The following is a 15,489-nucleotide window of genomic DNA, read 5'->3' on the forward strand; positions in this document are numbered from 1 at the left end:
ATATATAACACTGCTTAGAAAACTAGTGTTGCCTTCTAGGTTTATATATAACACTGCTTAGAAAACTAGTGTTGCCTTCTAGGTTTATATATAACACTGCTTAGAAAACTAGTGTTGCCTTCTAGGTTTATATATAACACTGCTTAGAAAACTAGTGTTGCCTTCTAGGTTTATATATAACACTGCTTAGAAAACTAGTGTTGCCTTCTAGGTTTATATATAACACTGCTTAGAAAACTAGTGTTGCCTTCTAGGTTTATATATAACACTGCTTAGAAAACTAGTGTTGCCTTCTAGGTTTATATATAACACTGCTTAGAAAACTAGTGTTGCCTTCTAGGTTTATATATAACACTGCTTAGAAAACTAGTGTTGCCTTCTAGGTTTATATATAACACTGCTTAGAAAACTAGTGTTGCCTTCTAGGTTTATATATAACACTGCTTAGAAAACTAGTGTTGCCTTCTAGGTTTATATATAACACTGCTTAGAAAACTAGTGTTGCCTTCTAGGTTTATATATAACACTGCTTAGAAAACTAGTGTTGCCTTCTAGGTTTATATATAACACTGCTTAGAAAACTAGTGTTGCCTTCTAGGTTTATATATAACACTGCTTAGAAAACTAGTGTTGCCTTCTAGGTTTATATATAACACTGCTTAGAAAACTAGTGTTGCCTTCTAGGTTTATATATATAACACTGCTTAGAAAATTAAAGTGTGTCTTTGCAGATGTATTTATTTTTTGCAAGGTTGTGGCCAGCGACATGATGTTCCATGATAATAATATTCAGTTATACATTTTCATAGTAAATTGTAGCCCAGTTTCCATAGTTTATAAACGCAACATTCCTGTGCCACGGTGGCGTACGTCTGGATCTAGCAACTCATTCCTAATGAGAGGGGTTTGTTCCTGGGCCCTGACCCTGCACCTCCACACCCTCCACCTCCACACCCTCCACCTCCTCACCCTCCACCTCCACACCCTCCTCACCCTCCACCTCCTCCACCTCCACACCCTCCACCTCCTCACCCTCCACCTCCTCATCCTCCACCTCCACACCCTCCACATCCTCCACACCATACACCTACTCACACTTAACCTAACCCTCCACCTCCTCCACATCCTCCCCACCCTCCACCTCCTCCACATCCTCCCCACCCTCCACCTCCTCACCCTCCACATCCTCCACACCCTCCACCTACTCACACTTCACCTCCTAACCCTCCACCTCCACACCCTCCACCTCCTCACCCTCCGCATCCTCCACACCCTCCACCTACTCACACTTCACCTCCTAACCCTCCACCTCCACACCCTCCACCTCCTCACCCTCCACATCCTCCACACCCTCCACCTACTCACACTTCACCTCCTAACCCTCCACCTCCACACCCTCCACCTCCTCACCCTCCACATCCTCCACACCCTCCACCTACTCACACTTCACCTCCTAACCCTCCACCTCCACACCCTCCACCTCCTCACCCTCCACATCCTCCACACCCTCCACCTCTTCACCCTCCACCTCCTCCACACCCTCCACCTACTCACACTTCACCTCCTAACCCTCCACCTCCACCTCCTCCACATCCTCCCCACCCTCCACCTACTCACACTTCACCTCCTAACCCTCCACCTCCACCTCCTCCACATCCTCCCCACCCTCCACCTCCTCCACATCCTCCACACCCTCCACCTACTCACACTTCACCTCCTAACCCTCCACCTCCACACCCTCCACATCCTCCCCACCCTCCACCTCTTCACCCTCCACCTCCTCACCCTCCACATCCTCCACACCCTCCACCTACTCACACTTCACCTCCTAACCCTCCACCTCCTCCACATCCTCCCCACCCTCCACCTCCTCACCCTCCACCTCCTCCACATCCTCCACACCCTCCACCTACTCACACTTCACCTCCTCACACTCCTCACCCTCCACCTCCTCCACCTCCTCACCCTCCACGTCCTCACCCCACCTGTCTGTAACTGTACTATAGGAGATGGAGTTGGTCCTTGACAGGACAGCAGCTGAACAAGTGGGCAAAATGCTCCTGTGTTGGGCCACCGTGGTGCTGTGGGTAAGACTGGCACAGAGGGAAGAGGAATGCCAGTGTGAAGTGATGTGGAGGGATTTGGCAGGCCTGGCTTGTGTTGATTGCTCAGGTCTGGATGGAAGATATCTGATGCTGACTGCATCATTTTACCTGATGCATCATGGGACTTAACTGTAATGAATTAACAATGCTAAAACAGCAACACAACCTTAGTGGTTGGTGATTTTAGAGTCTGGTCCCAGATCAGTTTTTCTGCTGTATAGCCAATTGTTATAGTCATGGTACCAACAATGACTAGAACCATAGATGTTGACTATGAGCACAAACTGATCTGGGCCCAGGCTAATAAAAGCCTGGATTCACCAGGAAACTGCTGCAGTGGTCCGTGGACTGTTCTGGGCCCAGGTCAGTAGTTTGAGATGATGACAACAAGCTGCTATGTGTTGGTTGGTACTGCCCCCTGGTGGTCTGGAGACTAACAGCTGTAACCATGCTGACTGACTGTGCATGTTGTTGTCCGGTGTTGTAGGAGATGGAGCCATACTTACCCGTAACATCCCAGTGTGCTCGCACATTCCTGTCTGGAGCCACCGTCATATTCTGGGTGAGCTTTTATTCATGATGGTTTACTCTGCATCTTAACTCCTCCCTCCTCCTTCTCACTCCTTCTCCTGTCTCCTCCCACTCCCTTCTACTGACTCCTCCCACTCCTTCTCCTGACTCCTCCCTCCTCCTTCTCACTCCTTCTACTGACTCCTCCCTCCTCCTCCTTCTCACTCCTTCTCCTGTCTCCTCCCACTCCCTTCTACTGACTCCTTCCTCCTCCTTCTCACTCCTTCTGTCTCCTCCCACTCTCTTCTACTGACTCCTCCCACTCCTTCTCCTGTCTCCTCCCACTCCCTTCTCCTGTCTCCTCTCACTCCTTCTCCTGTCTCCTCTCACTCCTTCTCCTGACTCCTCCCTCCTCCTTCTCACTCCTTCTCCTGTCTCCTCCCACTCCCTTCTACTGTCTCCTCCCTCCCCCTTCTCCTGTCTCCTCCCACTCCCTTCTACTGACTCCTCCCTCCCCCTTCTCCTGTCTCCTCCCACTCCCTTCTACTGACTCCTCCCTTCTCCTGTCTCCTCTCTCCTCCTACTCCCTTCTACTGACTCCTCCCTCCCCCTTCTCCTGTCTCATCCCACTCCCTTCTACTGACTCCTTCCTCCCCCTTCTCCTGTCTCCTCTCTCCTCCCTCCCCCTTCTCCTGTCTCCTCCCACTCCCTTCTCCTGTCTCCTCCCTCCCCCTTCTCCTGTCTCCTCCCTCCCCCTTCTCCTGTCTCATTTCTCCTCCCTCCCGCTTCTCCTGTCTCCTCTCTCCTCCCTTCTCCTGACTCCTCCCTTCTCCTGTCTCCTCTCTCCTCCCTTCTCCTCTCTCCTCCCTTCTCCTGACTCCTCTCTCCTCCCTTCTCCTGACTCCTCTCTCCTCCCTTCTCCTGTCTCCTCTCTCCTCCCTTCTCCTGTCTCCTCTCTCCTCCCTTCTCCTGTCTCCTCTCGCCTCCCTTCTCCTGTCTCCTCTCTCCTCCCTCTACTGTCTCCTCTCTCCTCCCTCTACTGTCTCCTCTCTCCTCCCTTCTTCTCTCTCCTCCCTTCTCCTGTCTCCTCTCTCCTCCCTTCTCCTGTCTCCTCTCTTCTCCCCTCTCCTGTCTCCTCCCTCTCATCCCTTCTCCTGTCTCCTCTCTCCTCCCTTCTCCTGTCTCCTCTCTCCTCCCTCTCCTGTCTCCTCTCTATCCCTTCTCCTGTCTCCTCTCTATCCCTTCTCCTGTCTCCTCTCTCCTCCCTTGTCCTGTCTCCTCTCTCCTCCCTTGTCCTGTCTCCTCTCTCCTCCCTCTCCTGTCTCCTCTCTCCTCCCCTCTCCTGTCTCCTCTCTCCTCCCCCCTCCTGTCTCCTCTCTATCCCTTCTCCTGTCTCCTCTCTATCCCTTCTCCTGTCTCCTCTCTCCTCCCTTGTCCTGTCTCCTCTCTCCTCCCTTGTCCTGTCTCCTCTCTCCTCCTTTCTCCTGTCTCCTCTCTCCTCCCTCTCCTGTCTCCTCTCTCCTCCCCTCTCCTGTCTCCTCTCTATCCCTTCTCCTGTCTCCTCTCTATCCCTTCTCCTGTCTCCTCTCTCCTCCCTTCTCCTGTCTCCTCTCTATCCCTTCTCCTGTCTCCTCTCTATCCCTTCTCCTGTCTCCTCTCTATCCCTTCTCCTGTCTCCTCTCTCCTCCCCTCTCCTGTCTCCTCTCTCCTCCCTTTTCCTGTCTCCTCCCTATCCCTTCTCCTCTCTCCTCTCTTGGGATTAGATTTTTAATGAGTTTGCACCACACTGTTGTGTTTTGAAGTGTGTTGTTGGTGGTGATTTGTCAGTGTCTGTGAACATATGTATTTGTAATGTATCAGTATTTTTGTTATATTTGTATATACAGTCAGGGTTGGGGTCAGTTCCTAATCAATTCAGTTAATAAATATCAGTTGACGTCCTGAATTGACTGCATTGAAACGAAAGTGACCACAACCTTGACAGATTCCTGTCCTCCCTCCTCGTTCCTCCCTCTTTCTCCTGTCTCCTCTCTCCTCGCTCCTCCCTCTGTCTCCTGTCTCCTCTCTACCACCCCTCCTGTCCCTCAGATCTCCCTGATCATAGCGTGTATCATCGGGGTGATAGCCTACCGTTTGGCGGTGTACGCTGCGTTCGCTAGCATCATGAAGGACAGCCCCACCAATAACATCCACATGGTGGGCTCCCTCATCACCCCGCAGCTCGCCACCTCCGTCACCGCTTCCTGCATCAACTTCGTCATCATCATGATCCTCAATCTGATGTATGAGAGAGTGGCCATCTGGATCACTGACATGGGTAAGATAGTGGCCATCTGGATCACTGACATGGATAAGATAGAGAGTGGCCAGCCGGATCACTGACGTGGATAAGACAGAGAGTGGCCAGCCGGATCACTGACGTGGGTAAGATAGTGGCCAGCTGGATCACTGACATGGATAAGATAGAGAGTGGCCAGCCGGATCACTGACGTGGGTAAGACAGAGAGTGGCCAGCCGGATCACTGACGTGGATAAGACAGAGAGTGGCCAGCCGGATCACTGACGTGGGTAAGATAGTGGCCAGCCGGATCACTGACATGGGTAAGACAGAGAGTGGCCAGCCGGATCACTGACATGGGTAAGACAGAGAGTGGCCAGCCGGATCACTGACATGGGTAAGACAGAGAGTGGCCAGCCGGATCACTGACATGGCTAAGATAGAGAGTGGCCAGCCGGATCACTGACATGGCTAAGATAGAGAGTGGCCAGCCGGATCACTGACATGGGTAAGACAGAGAGTGGCCAGCCGGATCACTGACATGGCTAAGATAGAGAGTGGCCAGCCGGATCACTGTCGTGGGTAAGATAGAGAGTGGCCAGCCGGATCACTGTCGTGGGTAAGATAGAGAGTGGCCAGCCGGATCACTGTCGTGGGTAAGATAGAGGGACAGATAACAGGGGGATTGTTTTGGTCTGATTATAACTAGATAAATAACTTATTTCTGGTGTTGCTAAAGAGACAATAACAAAATGTTTTTTTTAAATTACAACCCGTTTGCAATCTGACCGTGACATCGTGAGTTACGTCGTACATTGTTTTTTAAAAGCATTTTGCAGCATTTGCTTAAGTGAATCAATGCAGATCTATTATCGAACATAATGACTAACGAGCTAATTAATCAATTCCTTATTGTAGACTCTCCTTGTTGTGAATGTTTGCTTTTTTTTCCCCCCATTCAGAGATCCCCAAGACTCACCTGGAGTACGAGAACAAGCTGACTGTGAAGATGTTTCTGTTCCAGTTCGTCAACTACTACTCTTCCTGTTTCTACGTGGCTTTCTTCAAGGGGAAGTTCGTCGGCCATCCCGGAGACTACATCTACATGTTCGGCTGGAGCAAGCTGAGGAACGAGGAGGTATAATGCCTACCCAGCTACTTCCCTGTCTGACATCACAATCTCATCACAGTCCAGAGGGCTGATGTCCTGTCACCGGACTATAACAAACTACTCTCGGGTTACAACCAGTAACGACGAGATTAAAACGGCATCAAAATAAATAAAAAACGACTTCCTATTTTGGATTTTATCTGGTCAGATGTCCTGGTTCCAACCAGAACAAAAAAAGAATAATGTCTCATTACTAATACGACGTGAGTGAGATGAAATGACGTTAAGGTGAAATGACGTTAAGATGAAATGACGTTAAGATGAAAACTTCTACTTGACCTTCTGTTTCTCTGGGCAGTGTGACCCAGGTGGCTGTCTGATTGAGCTGACCACTCAGCTGGTCATAGTGATGTCAGGGAAACAGGTGTGGGGTAACGTCCAGGAGGCTCTGGTTCCGTAAGTTGTTCATTCTGACATTGTCACTATTACCTAAAGGTCAGTAAACGTGTTCTCCTAATTTAAAAGATGCGTGTGCTCTGACTTAAATTAATTAAAAATAACTTACCTCTGACTTTAGCTTAAATCATGCATTGATGTCAATTAAAGATTTGTGTTAAAACCTGAATTTCGCATGATTTTTAACTTACGCCGAAAGGCCTTTTTTTAACTTTCTCGACAATTTTGTCACAAATGTGAAGTGCAGAACCTCTGACCCCTTTGTGTCTGAACTGGACCTCCAGGTGGGTAATGAACCGATGGGGGAGCCGTAAAGCCCGCAGCCACCCAGAGAGTCGCTACAGTCGCTGGGAGCAGGACCACGACCTGCAGAACTTTGGACATCTGGGACTCTTCTATGAGTACCTGGAGATGGGTGAGTTAGCCAGGGACACGCAGACCAATACCTGGAGGCGCTTTCTCAATGAATCGTCCTGTCTCACTTTCCTCGACTCTTTCCTAAAAAAAACATATTTGAAGAGGTCTGAAGGGAGGAATCACAGATTTGTCCTTCCAATGTGTTTTATTAAGAAAGAGGTGAGGATAGAAGATGGGTTGACAAATTGAGAAAGAATCGAACTCTCTATAGAAATATAATCTCTCTGTTAACCCAGAAATAAAATCTTAATTTGGTCAGATGCTCGATACCCATTTATGTTACGTAGTCTGTCCACAAAGACGTTCACCCATTGCATTACTTCCTGCTCTCCTGCAGAGGATGCTGTTTCCATCTAATTTACCATCATAGTCTCTCTCTTCTTCTCTCCACTTTCTCTCCTTTCTTCTCTTTTTTCCCCTCCCCTCTCTTCTCCACTTTCCCGTCCCCTCTCCACCCCTCTCCACTTTCCCCTCCCCTCTCCATCCCTCCCCTCTCCTCTCCACTTTCCCCTCCTCTCTCCTCTCCACCCCTCTCCACTCCTCTCCTCCACAGTGATCCAGTTTGGTTTCATCACTCTGTTCGTGGCCTCCTTCCCTCTGGCCCCCCTGCTGGCGCTGTTGAACAACATCATAGAAGTCAGAGTGGACGCCTGGAAGTTCACCACCCAGTTCCGCCGGCCCGTAGCATCTAAGGCCCACAGCATCGGTGCCTGGCAGGAAATACTCAATGGGGTGGCCGTCCTGTCTGTCGTCACCAACGTGAGTATGGCTGTTGGAGAGGGGAGGAGAGACGAGGAGAGAGGAGGGGAGGGGAGGAGAAGGGAGGAGAGGAGAGACGAGGGGAGGAGAGGAGAGACGAGGAGAGGCGAGGAGAGGAGAGACGAGGGGAGACGAGGGGAGGAGAGGGGAGACGAGGGGAGGAGAGGGGAGACGAGGAGAAGAGAGGGAAGGAGAAGAGAGGAGAGGAAAGACGAGGGGAGACGAGGAGAGGGGAGGGGAGGAGAGGAGAGACGAGGGGAGGAGAAGAGAGGGGAGGGGAGAGACGAGGAGAGGAGAGGGGAGACGAGGAGAGGAGAGGGGAGACGAGGAGAGGAGAGGGGAGACGAGGAGAGGAGAGACGAGGGGAGGAGAGGAGAGGAGAGACGAGGGGAGGAGAGGAGAGGAAAGACGAGGGGAGGAGAGGAGAGGGGAGACGAGGAAAGGATAGGAGAGACGAGGGGAGGGGAGGAGAGACGAGGGGAGGAGAGGGGAGGGCAGGGGAGGGGAGATGAGGAGAGGGGAGGAGAGGAGAGGGGAGGGGAGACGAGGGGAGGAGAGGAGAGGAGAGACGAGGAGAGGAGAGGAGAGGGGAGACGAGGAAAGGATAGAGACGAGGGGAGGAGAAGAGAGGGGAGGGGAGGAGAAGAGAGGGGAGGGGAGGGGAGGGCAGGGGAGGGGAGGGGAGGAGAGGAGAGACGAGGGGAGGGGAGGAGAGGAGAGACGAGGGGAGGAGAGGAGAGGAGAGGAGAGGGGAGGAGAGGGGAGACGAGGAAAGGATAGGAGAGACGAGGGGAGGGGAGGAGAGGGGAGGAGAGGGGAGGAGAGGAGAGGAGAGATGAGGAGAGGAGAGACAGTTTAGGGATTTCCTTCTTATTCCCTCCTTATTCCTGGAATTGTAAAATCTGGGATTTCTGGAAAAGTTACTGGAAGTTTACACTTAATCAACGAGTGCTAGCTTGGTCCCAGATCTGTTGGTACTGTCTTACCAAGTCCCATGGTGTCAACTCCTATGTCTATCTATAAACAAATAATCTCCCTGTTTTCTCACAGGCGTTCATCGTAGCCTTCACATCAGACATGATTCCTCGGCTGGTGTACATGTATGCCTACAGCAACGATCTCTCTATGAAGGGCTACATCAACAATAGTCTGTCAGTGTTCAACATCTCTGGCTTCTCTGAGGACAACCGGCCTGATGACGGAGAGAGCCCTGGATGGTTCAACAGCTCTGTCATCACCACCTGCAGGTAGGGGGGGGGGGGGGGGGGTGTGTGTGTGTGTGTGTGTGTGTGTGTGTGTGTGTGTGTGTGTGTGTGTGTGTGTGTGTGTGTGTGTGTGTGTGTGTGTGTGTGTGTGTTTCAGTGTATAACCACTCCTCTACTACTTCCTGTGTTCTACAGGTACAGTGACTACCGCTACCCAGAGTGTGTGTGTTTCAGTGTATAACCACTCCTCCACTACTTCCTGTGTTCTACAGGTACCGTGACTACCGCTACCCATCGGGCCATGAAAAGGAGTACTCTCACACCATGCAGTTCTGGCACATCCTGGCTGCCAAACTGGCCTTCATCATTATCATGGAGGTAAGAATGTAGCTTCCCTACTGCAACCAGCCATAGAAATACAACCTATAGAAAAGAACTTGGAACCTCTGACCCTGGCAAATTTGGCTGGTGAACTCTTGAATGGGGAGGCCCGATCTATACATTCTATTTCTATAGAACCACCAGTCATTTCAACCAGATCTAGTCACTTCATTGGAATACTTCAGTTCCTTCAGCATTGACATCTATCCCTGATCATGACCATTTTTAATCTACATTTACAGGTCTATATTTACAGTGTGGATAGAAAACAGATCTGTATTTTTACTTAGTAAATAGGAGTTGCTGGATTTTTAGTGATGTAGCAGATCTATGTCGCTCTGCCTATTTCTGGATTTGTATCTAATCCCACAAGACGTTATTTTAAAGGTGCAGAGGTTACAATCCGTGTTGGTGCTGTACTGACCTTTTTAAGTTCCTGTTTCATCACTTCCTCTTCCTCTTTCCCGATTGATTGGTTTCCTCCTCTCGTCTCTTTTCAGCATGTGGCGTTTATGGTGAAGTTCTTCGTGGCGTGGATGATTCCTGACGTTCCCTCCGAGGTGAAGGCCAGGATTAAACGAGAACGCTACCTCATCCAGGAGTACCTGCACAACTACGAGGTGTTTTTCCCCGCATAAAAACATTCAACATAATAACACATATATTTATTTGCCTTTATTTAAAACCAGGTAAGCTGATACAACTCTCACACACACACATTCAAAACACATAATAAAAAAAAACAGATATATTCATCTCGTGTTTTTCTGAGTCTTTGTTCCTTTACCCTTCAGGTGGAGAAGCTGAAGATCCAGCTGAGCCAGAGGAGCGATGACTGCTGCTGCACCCCTATGATCTACCCCGACATATCCCGGCACGTGGTGCTGTCCGAGTGTCTCTAGCACCCGTCCTCGCCCTCCGCCCACTCGTTTGATTTTGGCTCGTGTTCATTAGGTCACACCACGGAAAACGTTTTAAAATGTTTTTCAACAGGAAATTTAAATTAGTTTTTTTTTTTTTTCTTCATCTTTTTTTTTCCATTGGACAAATCCAGGTAGTTAGTCCCTGTTTGAATCTGTTTTGTTCCGTTTGGTGCCTGATGAACAGGACCCTGGTTCAGGTTGGGCTGGGGCCTGGGCTGGTCTTAAGGAGATTCTCTATAAAACTACCCTGAGAGGTAGTCTGTAATACAAAGGGCTCAGTCTGCTGGTGGAGTGGAGAGCAATCCTCACAGAAATAGAGTACCTAATACAATCCATCATCATCATCATCATCATCATCAAATACATGAAGATACTACATTCAAGTATGTCTTCAGGTCCGTCCATGTATGGTCTATAGATATCAGATCTTCTCTTCAATCAACCACCCGCCCACCACTACATCTATTCTAACAGCATGGGGGAAGCAGGGAAACATGGCTGCTGCTAGTTATTATACTCTTCATTTTATATTTTAAATGTCTCTCTCTTTCTCTTTCTCTCTCTCTGTTCACTGTCTATTTTTGTGATTTTACTCTGAAAAAAAGTGGTTATACTCTGCTGGTCATTCACAAAATCACTAAACACTGTTAATGACTAGCGCTTAGCCCGCTACACACTGTGTTAATGACTAGCGCTTAGCCCGCTACACACTGTGTTAATGACTAGCGCTTAGCCCGCTACACACTGTGTTAATGACTAGCGCTTAGCCCACTAAACACTGTGTTAATGACTAGCGCTTAGCAAACTACACACTGTGTTAATGACTAGCGCTTAGCCCGCTACACACTGTGTTAATGACTAGCGCTTAGCCCGCTACACACTGTGTTAATGACTAGTGCTTAGCCCGCCACACACTGTGTTAATGACTAGCGCTTAGCCCACTACACACTGTGTTAATGACTAGCGCTTAGCCCGCCACACACTGTGTTAATGACTAGCGCTTAGCCCGCTACACACTGTGTTAATGACTAGCGCTTAGCCCGCTACACACTGTGTTAATGACTAGCGCTTAGCCCGCTACACACTGTGTTAATGGCTAGCGCTTAGCCCGCTACACACTGTGTTAATGACTAGCGCTTAGCCCACTAAACACTGTGTTAATGACTAGCGCTTAGCCCGCTACACACTGTGTTAATGACTAGCGCTTAGCCCGCTACACACTGTGTTAATGACTAGCGCTTAGCCCGCTACACACTGTGTTAATGACTAGCGCTTAGCCCACTACACACTGTGTTAATGACTAGCGCTTAGCCCGCTACACACTGTGTTAATGACTAGCGCTTAGCCCACTACACACTTTGTTAATGACTAGCGCTTAGCCCGCTACACACTACCCTGTTTATGTTGATAAGTTATGTTATGTTGATAAGTGCCACTATTACAAGCAACCAAAGACAAAAATGCCTTAATATTTTACAAATTAATTGTTAACTGAGTAAAGAGGCTATAGTTTGTTAAATTTCCCTTTATGGAAAAAGATTGCAGTTATACTGCGCTCTGACTGCAGTCTCTTTTTGTGTAAAGGTTGTCTTTTTTTAGTCGTTTTTTTTTTATTTATCTTTTGTGTTCTTATATGTTAAATCTTTCTTTAAAAAATGTTCATAATTCAACAAATATGCAATAAAGCCTATATCAAGGATCGAGGTCAGGTTTCCCCTTTGGTATTAGTTGCTACAAAACAAGCAGAGGATGTTGCATGAAAACAATCTTGTCAGAGGTTTTGAATGCCAATTTTTTTTAATCCATGTCACTTTTTATTTTTATTTTTTCTATTTAAACAGGGAGTCACCATTGAGACCAGGGTTTCTTTCACAGGGAAGCCCTGCACATGCAATACATAGACAAATCAAAACTAACTAAAATACAAGTACAACAAACCATCCTGAAAAAACAGCCACATTCCTCAGCTAACAGTTCCCCAATCAATATTTTTAAATTACCCAAGCTGTGTGTCCAATTGAAGTGTATTTTGCAATTGGTTCCAGCAATGAGGTGCATTGTTTTGTCGACTGAAGTCATAGATTATTGCTTTTGTTAAATTACCCTCGCTTTTTACACCTCAGTGTTGTCCACAGAGATCTTATCCAAATAGCCAACTAGCCAACTTAGCTACTGTCTAAACTAAGCCAAGTATCAGATATGTGAAAATGTAATATGTTTGTTGTAGCATAGTAGATTTCAGTGCCAGATGTGATTTTTGTTTTTACAGTATATAACAATGTTTTCTAGGATACTGTTGTGGGTTGCTTTAGATCACAGGAGGCTGCCTGTCTACTGTGATGCTTTGTCCTGTCAAGGCCTGTTGTACTTACTGTAGGCACTCATTTCAGAGGAGAGGAGGGGAGGGGAGAGGAGAGGAGAGGAGAGGAGAGGAGAGGAGGAGGCAGAGGAGAGGAGAGGAGGAGGCAGAGGAGAGGAGAGGAGAGGAGAGGAGAGGAGAGGAGGAGGCAGAGGAGAGGAGAGGAGAGGAGGAGGAGGAGGAGGAGGCAGAGGCAGAGGCAGAGGCAGAGGCAGAGGCAGAGGGAGAGGAGAGGGTGGCAGCTGGTGCCTGTTTGTCGACTGAAGGAAAGATAAACATTATTCTTTCCTCCCCAAATCCTCAACTGTGTGTGTTCCTGGAGAAGAGAGGGTCGAGAGAAGAGAGAGAATAAGAGAGGGGGGAGAGAGAGAGAAAAGAAAGGGAAATCAGTCCCTTTTTAATGTGCCTTTGTTTACCTACTTGTTAAGAGCTAGTGAACGCTTAGGTTGTTCTCAGCTACTGGGGCTTGTCATCTTCCTCCATCTCTCCCTGTCTCCATCTCTCCCTGTCTCCATCTCTCCCTGTCTCCATCCCTCCCTGTCTCCATCCCTCCCTGTCTCCATCCCTCCCTGTCTCCGTCCCTCCCTGTCTCCGTCCCTCCCTGTCTCCATCTCTCCATCTCTCCCTGTCTCCATCTCTCCATCTCTCCCTGTCTCCATCTCTCCCTGTCTCCATGTCTCCATCTCTCCCTGTCTCCATGTCTCCATCTCTCCATCTCTCCCTGTCTCCATGTCTCCATCTCTCCCTGTCTCCATCTCTCCCTGTCTCCATGTCTCCCTGTCTCCATGTCTCCATCTCTCCCTGTCTCCCTGTCTCCATGTCTCCATCTCTCCCTGTCTCCATCTCTCCCTGTCTCCATCTCTCCCTGTCTCCATCTCTCCCTGTCTCCATGTCTCCATCTCCCTCTGTCTCCATCTCTCCATCTCTCCCTGTCTCCATGTCTCCATCTCTCCCTGTCTCCCTGTCTCCATCTCTCCCTGTCTCCATCTCTCCCTGTCTCCATCTCTCCCTGTCTCCATGTCTCCATCTCTCCCTGTCTCCATGTCTCCATCTCTCCCTGTCTCCATCTTTCCATCCCTCCCTGTCTCCATCTTTCCATCTCTCCCTGTCTCCATCCCTCCCTCCCTTCTTCCATCATTTAGCCTTTCATCATGTCTGATTGGATTTGTTTAGTTCTATGTCCGTGATAAGAAGGAAAGATAAACATTATTTAATTGTTTTTGTTGTTGTTGCACAAAGCACTTATAAATGACTCTATCCCAGATGTGTTTCTGCTGCGTGACAATAACACTAAATGGAGTTGGATAATGAACCAGCTCCACCCAGACATAAACATGTCAGTCTTAATGTATTATTACCATCAGTGGCTGGTGGCAGGGAGCTAGCCTGAGTCATAGATGTGTTTGTGTTGTCTTGACAACTCCGGTGAAAATGACAACAATGGAGTTTTCAAGACACCACAAACAGACCCGGGGACTCGGGCTAACCGGGGACCATGTGATATTATTTTATTTATTATTATTTATCTTATCAATATATGAAACAATGGTTGTACTGTAGATGTTTTAAGAGATATATAAAAAAATATATTAAAAAATGGACATAAAATGGCTCCCACTTTTAATTTCATGTTTATTATTTATGTTTGGACTGTTTGAAGAGAAGACATGTCAATTAATGGTGAAATGTTTGAGTTTTTATCATTGAAGTCAGGATGTTTTCAAATCTACCTGTTTTTATGCATATGGGAGTCATTTCATTCGACTTTTCTCTTTAAGATAGCTGGCTGTGCCTCCGTCTCAGGCTGAACAATCTTCTATTGTATGTTTGGTAGAATAGAAAATAAACGCAAATGTGTTTACAATATCAGATGACGTGTAAACACCAGTAGCCAACATTTGACTGTTCAAATGTGCCTTTCTATGCTGTGGGCTCTATGAAATTAATACATGGCACTTCAGGTATCACCACTCTCTATGTTCCCTCTGTTTCAAAAATTAAATTTTCATAATTTTGTTTTTTCCTCTCATAATCTCCCTTTTACTTTTTTTGTATAATTTTTTTTTTAATTCTTTTTTTGTATAATTTTTTTTTTAATTCTTTTTTTTGTAGGTCTTTTTTTATTTATGTATTTTGATACACTTCCCATGTAACGCTAAATATTTGTCACTGTGTTGGACTGTATGGCCTTGTTAAGAGAATAAAATACCAAATTCAAATTATAAAAAAAAAAAATGTTTCATAACTTGTATGTATTCAAGATATTGTACATATAAATCAAATCAAATGTATTTATAAAGCCCTTCTTACATCAGCTGATATCTCAAAGTGCTGTACAGAAACCCAGCCTAAAACCCCAAACAGCAAGCAATGCAGGTGTAGAAGCACGGTGGCTAGGAAAAACTCCCTAGAAAGGCCAGAACCTAGGAAGAAACCTAGAGAGGAACCAGGCTATGAGGGGTGGCCAGTCCTCTTCTGGCTGTGCCGGGTGGACATTATAAACCTGGAGAGGAACCAGGCTATGTGGGGTGGCCAGTCCTCTTCTGGCTGTGCCGGGTGGAGATTATAAACCTGGAGAGGAACCAGGCTATGTGGGGTGGCCAGTCCTCTTCTGGCTGTGCCGGGTGGAGATTATAAACCTGGAGAGGAACCAGGCTATGTGGGGTGGCCAGTCCTCTTCTGGCTGTGCCGGGTGGAGATTATAAACCTGGAGAGGAACCAGGCTATGTGGGGTGGCCAGTCCTCTTCTGGCTGTGCCGGGTGGAGATTATAAACCTGGAGAGGAACCAGGCTATGTGGGGTGGCCAGTCCTCTTCTGGCTGTTCCGGGTGGAGATTATAAACCTGGAGAGGAACCAGGCTATGTGGGGTGGCCAGTCCTCTTCTGGCTGTGCCGGGTGGAGATTATAAACCTGGAGAGGAACCAGGCTATGTGGGGTGGCCAGTCCTCTCCTGGCTGTGCCGGGTGGAGATTATAAACCTGGAG

The 15,489-nt window shown here is 47.9% G+C and overlaps 1 protein-coding gene across 3 annotated transcripts in view; it reads left to right on the forward strand.

Moving 5' to 3' along the window:
* LOC139405191 (anoctamin-5-like) overlaps positions 1–11,841 on the forward strand; it is an 85,882-nt gene extending 74,041 nt beyond the window's left edge. For 2 of the 3 annotated variants that reach the window (XM_071147619.1, XM_071147621.1), the window contains 10 exons: positions 2,593–2,667; positions 4,704–4,932; positions 5,856–6,031; positions 6,363–6,460; positions 6,745–6,875; positions 7,431–7,636; positions 8,687–8,883; positions 9,114–9,219; positions 9,723–9,842; positions 10,017–11,841. In XM_071147619.1, the coding sequence (XP_071003720.1) occupies positions 2,593–2,667; positions 4,704–4,932; positions 5,856–6,031; positions 6,363–6,460; positions 6,745–6,875; positions 7,431–7,636; positions 8,687–8,883; positions 9,114–9,219; positions 9,723–9,842; positions 10,017–10,124 (1,446 nt within the window). In that variant the 3' untranslated portion in view covers positions 10,125–11,841. Of the gene's footprint in view, positions 1–2,006; positions 2,088–2,592; positions 2,668–4,703; positions 4,933–5,855; positions 6,032–6,362; positions 6,461–6,744; positions 6,876–7,430; positions 7,637–8,686; positions 8,884–9,113; positions 9,220–9,722; positions 9,843–10,016 lie in introns of all 3 variants that reach the window. The other variant, XM_071147620.1, reaches the window with a different exon arrangement.
* Positions 11,842–15,489: the final 3,648 nt, after the last annotated feature.

This window comes from Oncorhynchus clarkii, unplaced genomic scaffold, assembly GCF_045791955.1.
Source record: "Oncorhynchus clarkii lewisi isolate Uvic-CL-2024 unplaced genomic scaffold, UVic_Ocla_1.0 unplaced_contig_12468_pilon_pilon, whole genome shotgun sequence".
Lineage (NCBI taxonomy): Eukaryota > Metazoa > Chordata > Actinopteri > Salmoniformes > Salmonidae > Oncorhynchus > Oncorhynchus clarkii.